Here is a 19,305-nt window from a genome sequence, read left to right as displayed (position 1 = left end):
CCTTCTTGAACAAGGGGACAACATTTGCTATCCTCCAGTCTTCTGGCACTATTCCTGTAGACAAAGATGACTTAAAGATCAAAGCCAAAGGCTCAGCAATCTCCTCCCTAGCTTCCCAGAGAATCCTAGGATGAGTCCCATCCGGCCCAGGGGACTTATCTATTTCACACTTTCCAGAATCGTTAACACATCCTCCTTATGAACCTCAAGCCCTTCTAGTCTAGTAGCCTGTATCTCCGTATTCTCCTCGACAACATTGTCTTTTTCCTGTGTGAATACGGATGAAAAATACTCATTTAGCACCTCTCCTATCTCCTCTGACTTCACGCACAACTTCCCACTACTGTTCTTGACTGGCCCTACTCTTACCCTAGTCATTCTTTTATTCCTGACATATACCTGTAGAAAGCTTCAGGGTTATCCTTGATCCTACCTGCCAAAGACTTCTCGTGTCCTCTCCTGGCTCTTCTTAGCTCTCTCTTTAGAGCCTTCCTGGCTAACTTGTAACTCTCAAGCGCCCTAACTGAACCATCAGGTCTCATCTTTACATAAGCCTCCTTCTTCCTCTTGACAAGTGTTTCAACTGCTTTAGTAAACCATGGTTCCCTCGCTCGACCACCTGCCTAACAGTACATACTTATCAAGGACAAGTAGTAGCTGTTCCTTGAACATGCACCACATTTCCATTGTGCCCATCCCCTGCAGTTTTCCTCTCCAGCCGATGCATCCTAAGTCATGCCTCATCGCATCATAATTGCCTTTCCCCCAGATATGACTCATGCCTTGTGGTATATACCTATCCCTTTCCATCACTAAAATAAACGTAATTGAATTGTGGTCACTATCACCAAAGTGCTCACCTACCTCCAAATCTGACACCTGTCCTGGTTCATTACCCAGTACCAAATCCAATACGGCTTTGCCTCTCGTTGGCCTATCTACATACTGCGTCAGGAAACCCTCCTGCACACATTGGACAAAAACGGACACGAACGTAAAGTACACGAACTATAGTGTTTCCAGTCAATATTTGGAAAGTTAAAAGTCCCCCATAACAACTACCCTGTTACTTTCGCTCCTATCCAGAATCATCTTTGCAATCCTTTCCTCTAAATCTCTGGAACTTTTCGGAGGCCTATAGAAAACCCCTAACAGGGTGACCTCTCCTTTCCTGTTTCTTAACTCAGCCAATACTACCTCAGTATTCGAGTCCTCATCAAATGTCCTCTCAGCCACCGTAATACTGTCCTTGACTAACAATGCCACCCCTCCCCCTCTCTTACCACCTTCCCTGACCTTACTGAAATATCTAAACCCGGCACCTGCAACAACCATTCCTCGCCCTGCTCTATCCATGTCTCCGAAATGGCCACAACATCGAAGTCCCAGGTACCAACCCATGCCGCAAGCTCACCCATCTTATTCTGGATGCTCCTGGCATTGAAGGAAAAGGTGTCATGACATTTAGAGTTCAGGAGCTTAATTTTCTAAAAGAAGCAAATCATAATGTTCTCTGACACATCTTGGAAGTCTGTGATGCATATCTATTGAACTTGGTTAAAGAAAAATTATAGTATTGTTTTAGAATTGGTATGGAAATTCTGAAGCTACTAAACCAAGCAAAACAGCATCTTACTCTGGTGTTTTGTGTTCATTGCCAAAATTAAGATTTAAAAAAATGTTGTTCAGCGCATGGTCTTGCTTCAATGCCCAAGAACCACACGTCTCGTGTGACTACTGGAATGGTAGACGGTGAACAAGGTCTTTTTCCATCCAGTATTCCTGCATAAATATTAAGATCCCCAGATTTTCTGAGACATTCAGTTTTCAAGCTATTAGAATAAATGTGTTTGTATACCTGAGCACTTCCTAAATCCTGTTTAAAATGTTTAAGTATTGCAGATTAACATTAGTAACTGAGCTTTTTCACTTTCCTTGTCACAGGGATGAGAGCCCTCTTAAGCCCAGCTTCCTACAGAACATGGTTGAAGATCGAACAGAGTCAGCATTGTCTTATTATGAATTCTTACTTCACATACAACAGCAAGTGAACAAATAATCCACAAAAGAAATGCAAGTTTCAGCTGCATGGTGACGGCTCCTGTTGGTACAAGGGATACCAGTATTTATATATGCTTAATAAAAATAATTAAATATTGGTATCCTTTTAAATCAAACATATTCTAGCTTTCATTGAGCCAGTCTACATTTTCCACACTGTATGGAAATATATTTAATAGGTTGGATGACAAAACATTATACATAGAGTGAAGCCATTTTACGTTAACATTTTTGAAGGTTTGCCTAGTTAAACCTAGCTGCATACAGTTGTGAAAACCTAGGTGTACCAGTTATGTTCATGAGATTTGGGTTTCTACTTTTGGGAGTGTGGGCTGTTTTTACATGTCACACACGGGTGTAATAGCATGATTCAAATATTCTATAGTAAAAGCTGTGGAAACTAGAGGAAATCATCACTGTGTAGAGTTTGGTGTAAATTTCAGATTTCAAATCAAGCAATGGTTGAATGTCTCCTCCCTGCCGACCTCCTGAAGAACAGACACAATATTATAGGAGATGCTTGTAAAGAATATGAAAATGTAGTAATGAAATTTTATCTCTCTTTCTGTACTTGTGGTCTTTACGCCTGACAATTTAGAGAGAAATGGCAGACTTGGAAGTCATTTGTAATCTTCTGTTGATGAAATGTTTTTCGATTCTGGTCTTGTCACCAAAAATTGTATCTCCTATATCATTGTATCTGGTCTTGAATCAGCTAGATATGACCACATTCAATGTAACATTATCTTAAATTTGCTATATTTTTCTAGTTTCTCCTGCTTTTTTACTAGGAAAATACAGATTTATGCAAAAGTGACTTATTTATGTAATTCACAACATATGGTAAAGTGTGATTTATATTGATGTTGCTGTATTGCTAATATTACCACATCGTTGTGCTTGAAGTATCATGTGCATCACCTTTTTAAATTTGTCTTGATATTTAAGTTTGAATGATTCTAATATGCTAATAGGCAGAGTCCGTAACATTGCCTACCATGTCTGATATTTCTACTTGAAGAGAACAAACACTTTTGAAATCATTGGGACATATGTATTTTACAGACATGCTTTTTAATACAGAATTGTTTAAATTAGTGAACAAATTGATGCTGCAAAACCCGCTGTAACAGTATCTGGGACCACAAATAGTCATTTGAAAGTCCATACACTATAAAATGTAATCTGTAAATAGTAAATTGCATTTTGTAAAGTAGTGTATAAAATTGTAACAAATTAAATCCTAATTCTCTTAAGTGTCTGATGCTGAGGCCTTGTGTTCTGCAATTCCATTTTTTTGGTGGAGCAAGTGGGGAGGCTTGGAGCACCTGAGTGCACAACCTTTTACTCAGCGGTTTGTACTTACCCTTTTGAAATTATTGAAAAGAACCATTTGTAATGTTCACTGTGCCTCAATAGATTTGTTTTTTGTGATAGCTGGTGTGGGAAAGATTTGCAATGTGAAACCTCCTGTGATATGAGTGGCACGCTTGTTGAGTTTGGTAGTGATGGAAGATGACCACTGGAATGATAAGTGCAATGAGAAAACAATTATTTCCAGAACTAGCAGTTTCTGGCTTTGAAATGTCTCAAAACAAAAGACTTGTAACTGCATTTCACACTTGTCCAATTACCATAGTTCTCTGTTCGTCAAATAAACACTTATTCAAATTAGAGTTAAATATCAAGACTGAGGGACCTGTCTGTCTTGTTTGAGCACTTCTGCACTTTGGGTACTTTAATGGGATGCTGCTGACAACTGTTTCATCAAGATCAGATGTTTCATGAAGTGAACCCTAGTTATTGGCATTAAGCATTGGATAACTGGTACTGACCTACTAATGGGACAGTTAGATTTCCATAGCTTACTGCCTTAAGTTCAACAAATCTATACCAACTCTAATAGTGTTACATACATGGCAAATGTCTGGGTGGGGTGCCATCTGGGAGACTATTCTTTACAAACAGCTGCTGGTACTGTGCACTATCCTTCTGGATTGGCCAGGAATGTTCAAACGTAGTTATAGCAGCTTTTATGTTTTATGTGACATAAACAGTTAACTCTTGTAATACTACTTCAACTGTCTATTGATGAAGTCATTGTGCTTCAGAGTATAAGTATTTCATTGAGTTTTAGTTATGAATCTTTGTGTTCTGTTTTTGAAGCCCAAGGAAATATCCAGTGCTAAATTTCATTGTTTAAACGATCCTGTCCAAAGGACAATCCAATATCTATATTCACATTAAATATTATTGAATTTTTGGTATGCCAGACAATGTGCTTTGGAGGGAATAATCTTGGATCTGTCAGGAGTGAGAATTACACAGGCGACTTTAGCAGTAAATGTCTTGAGTACAGAAATCAACCTGCTGCCATGGACTGCAGCCTGCACCTACTTGAAGCAGCTCTAATGGTAGAATTGTGTTGAATGAAGCAATATGCTTTGACATGCAATCAGTGCTTCAGAAAATATCCAATAACTTGCTGGATAATTAATGCTTCTGGTATAACATTTGATGGCCACCACTGCAGTTGATATGGTCAGTTTTGCGCTGGTAAATTTCTGCTGCATTTTGCAGATTTGACAAGTGATCAGATTTTAAGATTTTGGCAGGTAAAAAACTGTTATTCTCAGAAATGAACCTGTTATGCCTTTTGATCGGTTGCATGACATTATGATTGTTTCTCTATAAATGTGCAGAGCATAAGTTATTTGAAACTGATTCCAGAAAAGTTCACAGGATTTATTATTTTTGCATGTGTCGTGAGGCAAGCCCACCGCTTTTGCCATAAGTGGATGACTTATTTTTTTAGAAAAATGAAAGTGTCTTTAAAAAAAAAAAGTCTGATGTATTGAAAAAAACTCAGGACAAAACCCATGATTGCATTCAAGTATTTTAAAAGAATGAAGAGAGCGATATCAGAGGCATTACTACTAACGTTTAGTAATTTATTTGAAAAAGGTGTAGTGCTACAGGACAGGTGGATAGCTAATGTAATTCCTAATTATTTATTCTTTATCAGTGCCACAAGTAGACTTTTATTAACACTGCAATGACGTTACCGTGTAAATCCCCAAGTTGCTACATGGAGGGAGAATTTAGCATGTCCAAATTACCTAACTGCACGTCTTTCGGGACTTGTGCGAGGAAACCGGAGCAAACCCACACAGACACTGGGAGAACGTGCAGACTCCACACACATTGACCCAAGATGGGAATTGAACCTGGGACCCTGGCGCTGTGAAGCAACAGTGCTATCCATTGTGCTGCCCATAAGAAGGGGGACAGAGCTTCTCCAGGGAATTCTAGACCAATTAGCTTAATGTCAGTCCTGTGAAAAATAATGGAATCCTCAACTGTAGGAAGAATAGAAGAACATCTAGAAATGAGGCATATTATGATGAACAGTCAGCATAGATCTCAAAAGCGAGAATCTTGTTTGTCCAAACTTATTGATTTTTACTGAGGAAGTAACAGAGAAGATAATGGTAATGGAGGTCATGTAATTTATCTGGATTTTCAAAAGACCTTCAATAAGGTGCTCATAATAGACAAATTAAATGAGAGAATGTGGAGTCGGACAAATGGCCGAATTAATTGCTAGCTGGCTTCAAGTCGGAAAGTAGGAGTCATGGGTATTCAGAGTGGCAGAAGGTGGGGTGAGCTTTTCCATAAGTATCAGTACTGGGACCACTGCTGTCCACAATCTACATTAATGATTTGGAATCAAAAATACGACATCTACATTTGCAGATCTGAAACCTGTCAAAACCTTAAAATTTGGGAGGAGGGATGTAGTGAAGTCACTCGGGACAACTGCAACAAATTACAGGAGGACATTAATAAACTTGCAGAATGGGCAAATAATTTTCAAGTTAAGTTCAAAGATACATGAGTTAGTACATTTTTTTTTTAAGAAGAATTGTAAGGTCACTTATCACTTGGTGTAAGTGTAGGTGCGCAAAAGGAACAAAGAGATCTTGAGTACAAATCCATCAATCATTAAAAGTTCCATCTCGGGCCATGACAGTCATTAAAAAGAAAAAGCAAACCAAGTATCCTGGTTTATTTCTGGAAGGAGAGAATTGAATACTACACTTGATCTTAGCCAAAAGGCCAAAAAAGCGATGAGAGAATTGAAAAGAAAGGAAGGTATTCTAAGCTTGTATCGAACCTTTGTGGAACACATTTGAGTACTGGATACAGTGTAGGAAGGATATAGAGGCACTGGAGAAGGTGCAGAGGGGACTTACAAGGATGATACCATAAATGCGTATCAGTAAAGGACGTTCAGGCTGTGTCACTTCACTTTGTTTGAAACAAAGTGACCTAATGGAGGTACAATATTTAAAATTGTGTAAAGTTTTGATAGTTTAATTTGAGAAAGAATGTTTCCTCTTGTGGGAAGAACCATAACTAGAGGCCACCAATATAAGATGGTTACCAAGAAATCCAAAGACGTGCAGGTTAGGTGGATTGGCGATGATAAATTGCCCTTAGTGATCAAAATGATTAGGAGGGGTTATGGGGATAGGGTGGAAGTGAGGGCTAAAGTGGGTCGGTGCAGACTTGATGGGCCAAATGGCCTCCTTCTGCACTGTATGTTCTATATAAATTTGGAAGAAACTTCTTGACCTAAATAGTGAGAATGTGGAACACCCTGCCCCAAGGAGTAGTTGAAGCAAATAGTATAGATAGATGCATTTAAGGGGAAACTAGACAAGCATTTACGGGAGAGTAGAATGGATGGTTAAAATGAAGCATTAAGAAGCATTAAATGAGCACTTGAAATGCCATAGCTTGCAAGGCTATGGATCAACTGCTGGAAAATGGGATTAGAATAGATCGGTGTTTGATGGCCGCTGCGGACACGATGGGGTGAAGCTCCGATGACTCTACATTTACATGAGAAGGCTCAAATGTTACCAGCATAGACGGTTTGGGCCAAATGGCCTGTTTGCGTGCAGTATATTCAATGTACCTAAAAGCAAAAATCTTCCCCATTCTACAGATCGTGGAGGCTCATAATTTCTCCTCACCTCCAGCAAAGCCTCTTTCCTTGCTCCAATATAGGCAACAAAGACTTCATCTGTTGAACTCTATTGTAAAATTTCCTATCAAACCTTTCCACCCAACTTGTATTTAAAGATGTATTTTGGAACTTTTAATCAAGGCTTTTGGCCACTGAACCTGCTCCAGTGTTTCTTTTCCGTCTGCCTATGTGTGAAGTGCCATGAGGATTTTTTTGCACTAAAAGGAGCTTTCGCCCCTTTTCTTTTTCTAGGTTTGTAAAGTTGCTTCCATCTCTTGCTTCGTGTTATCCAGCAAGGTCTTTAGTCTGGAACAGTGCAAAACTTGCAATATAAAGCTGCAAATGTGGAACATGCTCTAAACCAGCAAAGACATCTGCAAGGGATTATTTTGATTTTGAGTCAGTTGTTGAATGATGGATCAATGTTGCTTTTAGGGGGGGGGGGGGGGGAGGGGGGGGTGGTTTAAACAAAGGTTTCCCACACCTTTGCTCTATTTTATAACTCAAAAATGCTGAACACTAATAGACTATAAAAGCTCTCTGCATACATTTGAGCAGCAGTGCCAGTTCACCTATACAGATATATGGACAGGTGGATTAAACCAAACTCTCAAGTCAGTATGAAATTCTACTGTTCAGTAAATTTGTAGCTGAGCCATGTTGAAAGGAACTTATAATGAAACACACGGTGCCGAGGCACAGGGCCCTGACTGGGGCGCATGTTCACTTTGAGGGTAGTATTCAGAACATGATGGGCTAAATTTAGAGCAGGTGCAGAGCAATTTCGGGCTCTGATTGACCTTTGAGCAGGAAAGCACAGTTCAAGATCATTCAGATGTGATGGTGACTTGGAGGGAGAGGGCAGTAATGAGGATCTCCAAAAAATATTTAGCTTAGCTCGAGGTGTGAGGGCCGAGGAGGCACCGGCGGCGTTGAGGGGGGCAGCTCGATCAGGCCAGCAGGGCTAAAGAGCCCAGATAGCCAGGTCGACAGATACAAAGCCAGCACAACTCCCGCACTCGTCGAGGAGAGCTTAAGGTGAGGTGCCACGATGGAGCAGTCAGGTGGCTCAAACTCCAGGCCAGGGGCTGGGCAACTAAGGGTGAGATGAAGCCAGGCAGTCGGCCAGAGCCAGCAGTAGGCGAGCAGAAGTCACGATGGAGGGGAGATCTGACCTCCAGACCAGGCCTGGACAACAGAGGGTGAGGCCATACTATAGCCAGGCAGCCTGAGCCAGCAGCTAGATGAGGTCATTGAGGTGAGCAGGAGTAACATGAACCTCAGTGCTGAGGAGGGGAAAAAAGCCTACTCTTTCAGAAAACAAATTTGGAAAAAAAATTAATTTTGTCAATACGAAGCGATGTTATCAATCTTGCTGTTAAAACTGAAGGCTAGGCAAGAGGATTACGCTAAGCAAAAAGACAATTTGTCATTTTACTTTAGAAAGTTTGAAGTATTGAGCAGTGCATAAATTGCACATTCATCATCAACCAAAGTATGGTTGAATTATCTGTTGACTCCAGCTTGCCAATTTCTGGGGGCACCACATTTCCTGAAAAATTTGAACAAGAAATAGACTCTGAAATGGGAAAAGAGCTATAAGCTACTGCTGATTCTTGTGCTGAAGTGAGGGAAGAAATCTTACCCTAAAAGCATTGCCTAATGGAGAAATCTGTTTCATTGGGTGTGATAGAATATTTCATACTAAATGTCCACATTGATTCTTACCAAGCACCATAGAAAGTATCCTATTTGGCTGCAGCACAGCTTGGTATGGCAACTGCTCGGCCCAAGACCGTAAGAAACTACAGAGAGCTGTGAACACAGCCCAGTCCATCACACAAACCTGCCTCCCATCTACTCTCGCTGCCTTGGGAAAGCGGGCAGCAAAATCAAAGACCCCCTCCGGCCAGGCTTATTCACTCCTCCAACTTCTTCCATCGGGCAGGAAATACAAAAGTCTGAGAACACGACTAACAGATTCAAAAACAGCTTCTTCTCGCTGTTACCAGACTCCTGAATGACCTTCTTATGGACTGAACTGATCGTTTCACACACTTTCTCCACTAAGTAGTACTGTGCTCCTGCATGCTTCACCCGATGCCTGTGTCTACATATTTACATTGTGTATTTAAGTGTGCCCTGTTTTTCTTTCATGTATGGAATTGTCTGTCTGGACTGTATGCAGAACAATACGTTTCACGCACCTCTGTGCACGTGACAATAAACAAATCAAATAAACCAGAAAACATACATAATATGGAAGGTTTGAGAAAGGTTTGAATTAGAGACCAAAAGCAGGTTGGAAGTCTTCATTTGTCCCATTTTCTGAGGGTGAAAAGAAATGGGAAACTGTTGATTTTTTTTTCAGAAACCTCTGAGGCAGCCAACTTATGTTTGCAAATTATTCCCTGACCCTAGTAAAGGGAAACAAGCATTTGTCAATGGGTACTCTAACTGCAGAAATGTTTGAAGAGATATTCAGATCTACAAGCAAGATTGAACAATACAAGCCCCGATGCATTATTCATCCCATGTTCCAGTCACTCCTTGAATTTAATCTGCAACACTGCAGCTGAATCCTGTGAGCAAGCCATTCATTTTTTTGACTTTGTTTGAAACTTGCATGTCTTCCTTTTGGTTTCCCCTCATGCAGATGCTGTTTTGGCTTTGAAACTGAACTTTGTTAATATAAAATAAACCTTATCAAACATAGCCGCATCAAATTCAAAAAAAGACGTGTGAATTCTGAAGCAAAATGCTCAGCAGAGAAATTTGAAAAGTACAATATTGCTGTTTTTACTGTTATGTGGAACCTTTTACTTCAAAAGAATTAATGCCATCAGCAAATCGCTGCAAAATTTTGATGCTTTATTGAATGCTGCACAATTGTTAGCCTCAGTTAAAAGTTTTGTCATGGCAATTTGAAATAACTAGCTCAGTGGGAACAGAGGCACTAAATTTAAGAAAAAATATAGGTCCCTCTGATGATGAGACGATGCAGGAAGTTATTTTTTAGTGAAACTAGAGACGATGACGTCAGCTTAAAAGGGAAGAAGATCTTAGTTGAAACTGTCAATATTACTTGAGACAAAATAATAGTGCAATTGCAAAGTGGAAGTGAATCTCTGAAGAAAACTTGATTTTGTTGCCTGCTTTTCGCCAGAAGTTGGATGAGAATACTAAAAGCATCTGCAGTAGGAAGTTAAGTGAATTTTATCAGGAGGACAGAGACACAAATCGTGCTGCAGATGAAGTGAAACAGTTTATTCATTTCATCGAGAATGATGAGCTCTCTGTGTTTTGAGATCACCCAGCTGATTTGTACGTGATAGTTTTCAGGCAACCTTTCCAAATTTTGAAACCATTCTGAAAATATTTTAACAATATCTGTTACAAATGCTTCTGATGAATGTTCTTTCTCTGTTTTGAGAAGAGTTTAAAAATATTCGGGAAGTACGATGGAGTCAGGAACGCTTGATAAGTTCAGCAATATTGATGATTGAAAGTGCGTCTTTACAAGATTTTACGTACGATGATGTAATTGATGATTTTGTGAAGAAAAGTGCAGGAGAAAAGCTATCTTAATTGTCATGCAAGAAGCCATAAAATATTATAAATACATCCCTCTTCCATATTGTGTTTTTTAGAAGGTACTACCATTTTTTTGATATCATATGGCTGCTGGTCACATGCAGATAGTTCTAAACACCATCCCCCATCGCTCTCCAGACTAGCCTTCAAAAAGTCTGAGAGCAGGCTTGGATTTCAATTCGGCAATTACAGGTGTGTTTTTATAAGTTAGAAAGCACTAAAGCAGTGGAGCAGTGACAAAAACATAGAAAAGCACAGAACAGGCCCTTCGGCCCACGGATGTTGGGCCGAACTTCTGTCCTAGATTAAGAACAAATTAATCTACACCCCATCATTCTACCGTAATCCATGTACCTATCCAATAGCCGCTTGAAGGTCCCTAATGTTTCCGACTCAACTACTTCCACAGGCAGTGCATTCCATGCCCCCACTACTCTCTGGGTAAAGAATCTACCTCTGACATCCCCCCTGTATCTTCCACCATTCACATAAAATTTATGTCCCCTTGTAATGGTTTGTTCCAACCGGGGAAAAAGTCTCTATCTATTCCCCTGATCATCTTATCAACCTCTATCAAGTTGCCACTCCTCCTTCTCCATTCTAATGAGAAAAGGCCTTGCACCCTCACCCTCAACATCCTGGTAAATCTCCTTTGCACCTTTTCCAAAGCTTCCACATCCTCCCTAAAATGAGGCGACCAGAACTGCACACAATACTCCAAATGTGGCCTTACCAAGGTTTTGTACAGCTGCAGCATCACCACACGGCTCTAAAATTCAATCCCTCTGCTAATGAACGCTAGCACACCATAGGCCTTCTTCACAGCTCTATCCACTTGAGTGGCAACTTTCAAAGATCTATGAACATAGACCCCAAAATCTCTTTGCTCCTCCACATTGCCAAGAACCCTACTGTTAACCCTGTATTCCACATTCATATTTGTCCTTCCAAAATGGACAACCTCACATTTTTCAGGGTTAAACTCCATCTGCCACTTCTCAGCCCAACTCTGCATCCTATCTATGTCTCTTTGCAGCCGACAACAGCCGCCCTCATTATCCACAATTCCACCAATCTTCGTATCGTCTGCAAATTTACTGACCCACCCTTCAACTCCATCATCCAAGTCATTAATGAAAATCAAAAAACAGCAGAGGACCCAGAACTGATCCCTGCGGTACGCCACTGGTAACTGGGCTCCAGGCTGAATATTTTCCATCCACTACCACTCTCTGACTTCTATCGGTTAGCCAGTTCGTTATCCAACTGGCCAAATTTCCCACTATCCCATGCCTCCTTACTTTCTGCATAAGCCTACCATGGGGAACCTTATCAAATGCCTTACTAAAATCCATGTACACTACTATATCCACTGCTTTACCTTCATCCATGTGCTTGGTTACCTCCTCAAAGAATTCAATAAGACTTGTGAGGCAAGACCTACCCCTCACAAATCCATGTTGACTATCCCTAATCAAGCAGTGTCTTTCCAGATGCTCAGAAATCCTATCCCTCAGTACCTTTTTCATTACTTTGCCTGCCACCAAAGTAAGACTAACTGGCCTGTAATTCCCAGGGTTATCCCTATTCCCTTTTTCGAACAGAGGCACGACATTCGGCATTCTCCAATCCCCTGGTACCACCCCTGTTGACAGTGAGGATGAAAAAATCATTGCCAACGACTCTGCAATTTCATCTCTTGCTTCCCATAGAATCCTTGGATATATCCAGTTAGGCCCAGTGGACTTGTCTGTCCTCAATTTTTTCAAAATGCCCAACACATCTTCCTTCCTAACATGTATCTCCTCGAGCCTACGAGTCTGTTTCACACTGACTTTCGTAAATACTGAAGAAAAGTACTCGTTAAAGACCTCTCCTATCTCTTCAGACTCGATACACAATCTCCCGCTGCTGTCCTTGATCGGACCTACCCTCTCTCTAGTCATTCTCATATTTCTCACATATGTGTAAAAGGCCTTGGGGGTTTTCCTTGATACTACCCGCCAAATATTTTTCATGCCCTCTCTTAGCTCCCCTAATCTCTTTCTTCAGTTCCCTCCTGGCTATCTTGTATCCCTACAGCGCCCTGTCTGAACCTTGTTTCCTCAGCCTTACATAAGTATCCTCCTTCCTCTTAAGACATTCAACCTCTCTTGTCAACCATGGTTCCCTCATTCGACCATCTCTTCCCTGCCTGACAGGGATATACATATCAAGGACATGTATCTGTTCCTTGAACAAGTTCCACATTTCAATTGTGTCCTTCTCTAACAGCCTATGTTCCCAACTTATGCACTTCTAGGCAGCACGGTAGCACATGTGGATAGCACTGTGGCTTCACAGCGCCAGGGTCCCAGGTTCGATTTTCCACTGGGTCACTGTGCGGAGTCTTCACGTTCTCCCTGTGTCTGCGTGGGTTTCCTCCGGGTGCTCCGGTTTCCTCCCACATTCCAAGATGTGCAGGTTAGGTGGATTGGCTATGATAAATTGCACTTAGTGACCAAAAAAGGTTAGATGGGGTTATTGGGTTACAGGGATAGTGGAAAGTGAGGGTTTAAGTGGATCGGTGCAGACTCAATGGGCCGAATGACCTCCTCTGCACTGTATGTTCTATGTACTTCAGTTCTTTTTTTAAAAAATAATTTTAATTCAAATTTTCACAAAAAAGAAAACAATAACAGAAAATTCTAAGAACAAAAAGAACACCGCCCTCTTTTGCCTCCTGCACTCCCGGCTCCACTGCAACCCCAAATATTGCGAGTCCCCAGCTTGGATTGACCCTGGATCCTACCACCCTCGATACCGTCCTTGCTACACCCTTCCAAAATTCCCCCAGCGCTGGGCATGCCCAGAACACGTGGACATGGTTTGCTGGGCTCCCTGAGCACCTAATACATCTGTCCTCGGTCCCAAAAAACCGGCTCATCCTTGTCCCGGTCATATGATCCCTATGCAGTACCTTGAACTGTATGAGGCTAAGCCTCGCACAAGAAGAGGAGGAGTTCACCCTTTCTAGGGCATCCGCCCACGTCCCCTCCTCAATCCCCTCACCCAGCTCCTCCTCCCATTTATCTTTCAGCTCCTCCCCCGAGGCCTCGTGTACCTCCTGCATCACCTGGTACACTTCCGAGATCCTCCCCTCTCCAACCCATACCCCCGAGAGCACCCTCTCCTGAACCCCACACGGCGGCAGCAGAGGGAACCCCGCCACCTGCCGCCTGACAAACGCCCTTACTTGCATGTACCTAATGGTGTTCCCAGGAGGAAGCCCAAACTTCCCCTCCAGCTCACACAGGCTCGCAAACTTCCTGGGCGCGATTCTCCGCACTCCCGACGATGCCCTCGCACTATTTGTCCTTCCGCCGCCCCGCAGTATCCATTCGCGGGGCGGCTGAGGGGCATCCCGGCCCGCGCATGCGCGGGTTTCGCGCAAATACGCGATGACGTCATCCGCGCATGCGCGGGTTGGAGTCTTCCAATCCGCGCATGCGCGGCTGACGTCATATGACGCGTCAGCCGGCGCTAACTCGGGTCAGCGGGCTTAACGAAATTCGTTAAGCCCGTGATGCCGGAGCTTACGGCGTCGGGCTGCTAGCCCCGACCGGGGACCAGAATCGGTTCCCGGTCGGGAAGGGGGGGGCTGGCGTCAAACCCGCCCGGGTTTGACGCCAGCCTTACGATTTCTCCCGGTTTGGGAGAATCGCGCCCCCCGTCTATGAACAGGTCCCCCAGCCTCCTGACACCTGCCCTGTGCCAACTCAGGAACCCGCCATCAATTCTCCCCGGAACAAACCGGTGGTTCCCCCGTATCGGGGACCCCATCGAGGCCCCCACCTCCCCCCTGTGCCGCCTCCATTGCCCCCAAATCTTGAGGGTAGCTACCACCACCGGGCTCGTGGTATACCTCATCAGAGGGAGCGGCAGCAGCGCCGTTACCAGCGCTTCCAGGCTCGTGCCCATACAGGATGCCATCTCCATTCTCTTCCATGCTGCCCCCTCCCCGTCCATTACCCACTTACGCACCATCGCTGCGTTGGCAGCCCAATAATACCCACAGAGGTTGGGCAACGCCCACCCTCCCCCCTCCCCATCCCTGCCCCACTCCAAGAACACCCGTCTCACCCTTGGAGTCCCGTGTGCCCACACAAACCCCGTAATGCTCCTGTTAACCCGCTATGTACTTCAGTTCTTGTCTGACAGCATCATATTTACCCTTCCCCCAATTGTAAACCTTGCCCTGTTGCACGCACCTATCCCTCTCCATTACTCAAGTGAAAGTCACAGAATTGTGGTCACTATTTCCAAAATGCTCCCCCACTAACAAATCTATCACTTGCCCTGGTTCATTACCAAGTACCAAATCCAATATGGCTTCTCCTCTGGTCGGACAATCTACATACTGTGTTAGAAAAGCTTCCTGGACACACTGCACAAACACCACCCAAACTTACCAAAATATTGAGTTTCCACTCAATATTTGGGAAGTTGAAGTCACCCATGACTACTACCCTGCGATTTCTGCACCTTTCCAAAATCTGTTTCCCAATCTGTTCCTCCACATCCCTGCTGCTATTGGGCGGCATATAGAAAACTCCCAACAAGGTGACTGCTCCTTTCCTATTTCTGACTTCAACCCATACTACCTCAGTAGGCAGATCCTCCTCGAACTGCCTTTCTGCAGCTGTTAAACTATCTCTAATTAACAATACAACCTCGCCCCCACCTCTTTTACCAACCTCCCTAATCTTATTGAAACATCTATAACCAGGAACCTCCAACAGCCATTTCTGCCCCTCTTCTATCCAAGTTTCCATGATGGCCACCACATCATAGTCCCAAGTACCGATCCATGCATTAGGTTCACCCACCTTATTCCTGATGCTTCTTGCGTTGAAGTATAGACACTTCAACCCATCTCCTTGCCTGCAAGTACTCTCCATTGTCAGTGTTACCTTCCCCACTGCCTCACTACACGCTTTGACGTCCTGAACATCGGCTACATTAGTGGCTGGACTACAAGTCCCATTCCCCTGCCAAATTAATTTAAACCCTCCTGAAGAGTACTAGAAAACCTCCCTCCCAGGATATTGGTGCCCCTCTGGTTCGGATGCAATCCATCCTGCTTGTACAGGTCCCACCTTCCCCATAATGTGCTCCAATTATCCAAATACCTGAAGCCCTCCCTCCTACACCATTCCTGCAGCGACGTGTTCAACTGCACTCTCTCCCTATTCCTAGCCTCGCTATCACGTGGCACTGGCAACAAACCAGAGATGACAACTCTGTCTGTCCTGGCTTTTAACTTCCAGCCTAACTCCCAAATTCGATTACAACCATACCCCTTTTCCTACCTACATCGTTGGTACCAATGTGCACCATGACTTCTGGCTGCTCCCCCTGCCCCTTAAGGATCCTGAAGACACGATCCGAGACATCCCTGGCCCTGGCATCCAGGAGGCAACATACCTGATAGGAGTCTCGCTCATGACCACAGAATCTATCTATTTCCCTAACCATTGAGTCTCCTATCACTATTGCTTTTCTATTCTCCCCCCCCCCCCCCCTTCCCTTCTGAGCCCCAGAACCAGACTCCGTGCAAGAGACCTGACTGCTAGGGCCTTCCCCCGGTTGCTCATCCTCCCCCTCCCCTCAACAGCATCCAAAACGGTATACTTGTTTTGAAGGAGAACAGCCACGAGGGATCCCTGCACTGTCTGCCTGTTCATTTTCTTTCCCCTGACTGTAACCCAGCTACTCTTGTCCTGTACCTTGGGTGTGGTTACCTCCCTGTAACTCTTGTCTATTACCCCCTCTGCCTCCTGGATAATCCGAAGTTGGGTGCACTTCCTGCAGGTACAGTCAGCAGGGACACCGGTGGTAGCCCTCACCACTCACATCCTACAAGAGGAGCATGCAACTGCCCTAGCCTCCATCCCCTCTCACCTTACAGAATATAGCTGCCCTGTGGACCAACTGGAACTCCGCCCTCTGACTCTGCTCCCAGTCAGCTGCACTCTGTAAACTCCCAGCTTCCTTCACACTCTTTGAGAAAATGTAGGAAATGAAATGAAAGGAGCACCTTTCTCCTCCTCACCTAACTCCCTCAGTCACCAAACTCTCACTATAGCACTCAAATGCACCCAAATTCAGCACTCAGTACAAACAAAGTCTGCACTGTAGCTGGCTCACTTTTATACTGTGAATCTGGTCTCTGAAAACTGGCCTAATCCAATTAACTAATTAGTAGAATCTTTGTTTAAAGCTGATTGAAATTTCACCTTCTACTAAACCAAACAGCAATGTTTAAGTTAATTAACTAAATAAAAGAAATACTAGACTTTAGATAAAAATGAACCTTTAATATCCCTCAGTCACCAAACTCTCACGATAGCACTCAAATGCACCCAAATTCAGCACTCAGTGCAAACCAATTTGTGTATTTTTGTGACTGGCACCATTGCATTCTATTGGGTGTCGGGGGGGGGGGGGGGGCAAGGGCATTGTGTCATTAGGGGGGGCATCACGTCACTGGGGAGCTCGGTGTGATGTCATGGGGAGTGAGTGGGTAAGGGTGTGCCCAGAAATGAAGGTGAGCACAGGGCCCCCCAATGTGCAAATCTGCCACTGGCCATGTTAGGTATATTTAAATAGGAATAATCAAATGTTCAGCCAATTCATTTAGTAAACTTTAATCTGAACCCGTTGTGATGTTATGAGGCCTTTCTGGGGTATTTTTCAGATTATGATGTGGAGGGCATTATTCATTGACCTGTGTTTCCATGGATGTAAGAATACACAAAGATGGAACTGAGAAGACACCATAATTGGATGGGTTGGCAGTTTGCAACCATATCTGCCCTGAATTGCTGCTATGCTGCCCATTTCTAACCTCCTTACTTGAAACTTCCATCTGCCTCCCGGCTTTATCTACATCTCTGTTGAACTCTTATCTAATTACTGTTTTGGGCTCTGATGGATCTCTGTCTATTCGGAACCCTGGATATGTGTTATCCCTTCTTAGTTCCCAAATAACAGAGCCAGACTGTACTTTTTGGCAAAGTTATTTGAAACTTTATTTGTCAGCTTTTTAGTGTCTACAGTGAATGGTAGAACCCTCAAGAGTATTGAAAGTCAGAGAGATCTTCGTGTACAGGTCCACTGAAAGGGGCAACGCAGGTGGAGAATGTAGTCAAGAAGGTATACAACATGCTTGCCTTCATTGGCCGGGGCATTGAGTATAAGAATTGGCAAGTCATATTGCAGCTGTATAGAACCTCAGTTAGGCCACTCTTGGAGTATAGTGTTCAATTCTGGTCGCTACATTACCAGAAGGATGTGGAGGCTTTTGAGAGGATGCAGAAGAGATTTACCAGAATGTTGCCTGCTATGGAGAGCATTAGCAATGAGGAGAGGTTCTCACTGGAACTGGGCGACTTGATAGAGGTCTACAAAAGTATGAGGGGCATAGACAGAGTGGATAGTCAGAGGCTTTTTCCCAGGGTAGAGCGGTCAATTACTAGGGGCCATAGGTTTAAGGTGTATGGGGCAAGGTTTAGAGGAGATGTACGAGGCAAGTTTTGTTTTACACAGAGGGTGCCTGGAACTCGCTGCCGGAGGAGGTGGTGGAAGCAGAGATGATAGTGACATTTAAGGGGCATCTTGACAAATACATGAATAGGATAGGAATAGAGGGATATGAACCCAGGAAGCGTAGAAGATTGTAGTTTAGACGGGCAGCATGGTCGGCACAGGCTTGGAGGGCTGAAGGGCCTGTTCCTGTGCTGTACTTTTCTTTGTTCTTTGTACTGGTAAACTCAAATTCAGTACAAAATTTTAACAAGTTCCAACTAGCCCTGCAGCACGCTAGTCAGATTGATTGTTTTTAGCAAATACAGTAATTGAATTCAAAATACAATTATATTTCTTGGTAATTTCTTCAAATCAAGATGCACAGTACAAAAACGACTGAGTGATTTAAAACAAAAGAAAATGGCGATTTTTCAAAGCAAGCAGAATAGGTTTCAGGAAAAAGGTTAGAGTGATTCCGGAATGAATCTTCTCATCCCGACAACGGATCTTTTAAGGAGATTACTATCTTAAAGTTTCTCCCTCTTTACAGCTGTGATTGACTTTAACTAATTTACAATTCACTCAATTTGACCACTGTCTGTCAATTTAAGAGGTAAATGATTTGGGGTAATTTTCCATAACATTGTCTGAGTGAAACACATTTCCCACCAGGACTTATCACCATGGACTGACTGGTCATTACCATGGAAACGGAAATGGGACCTCAGCCCAGTTCTTTAACACAAAGGGTCTATTTGACTTTGCAGTTTCTAGCAGTTTGCACAACTTTCAAGATGTGAAAATTAAGTCTTATTTGATTAATTCCCAGCCATTCAGCTTTTCTCGCTTTCATGGTTAATATGATTTCATTAATTATTCTTAATGATTTCTTCATTAAACCTTTTATTTATCTCATCTATAGCTAACTCAATAGGCTGATTTCTATCAGGCTCCTTCTGTCTTTTTTTAGTTATCCATTGCAAAATCGCTTGTACTTAAGAGGGCATTGTTATATTTGAAGAATAAAATATTATGGGGAATATTAA

The 19,305-nt window shown here is 43.1% G+C and overlaps 1 protein-coding gene across 2 annotated transcripts in view; it reads left to right on the top strand.

Annotated features, from left to right (window-relative positions):
- sec24a (SEC24 homolog A, COPII coat complex component) overlaps window positions 1–3,332 on the top strand; it is a 93,003-nt gene extending 89,671 nt beyond the window's left edge. The window contains exon 23 of one of the 2 annotated variants that reach the window (XM_038795864.1): window positions 1,945–3,332. In XM_038795864.1, coding sequence (XP_038651792.1) covers window positions 1,945–2,059 — 115 coding nt within the window. In that variant the 3' untranslated portion in view covers window positions 2,060–3,332. The remainder of the gene's footprint in view (window positions 1–1,944) is intronic. The other variant, XM_038795865.1, reaches the window with a different exon arrangement.
- Window positions 3,333–19,305: the final 15,973 nt, after the last annotated feature.

Source organism: Scyliorhinus canicula, chromosome 4 (assembly GCF_902713615.1).
Source record: "Scyliorhinus canicula chromosome 4, sScyCan1.1, whole genome shotgun sequence".
NCBI lineage: Eukaryota > Metazoa > Chordata > Chondrichthyes > Carcharhiniformes > Scyliorhinidae > Scyliorhinus > Scyliorhinus canicula.
This window is presented reverse-complemented; position numbering and strand designations above follow the sequence as displayed.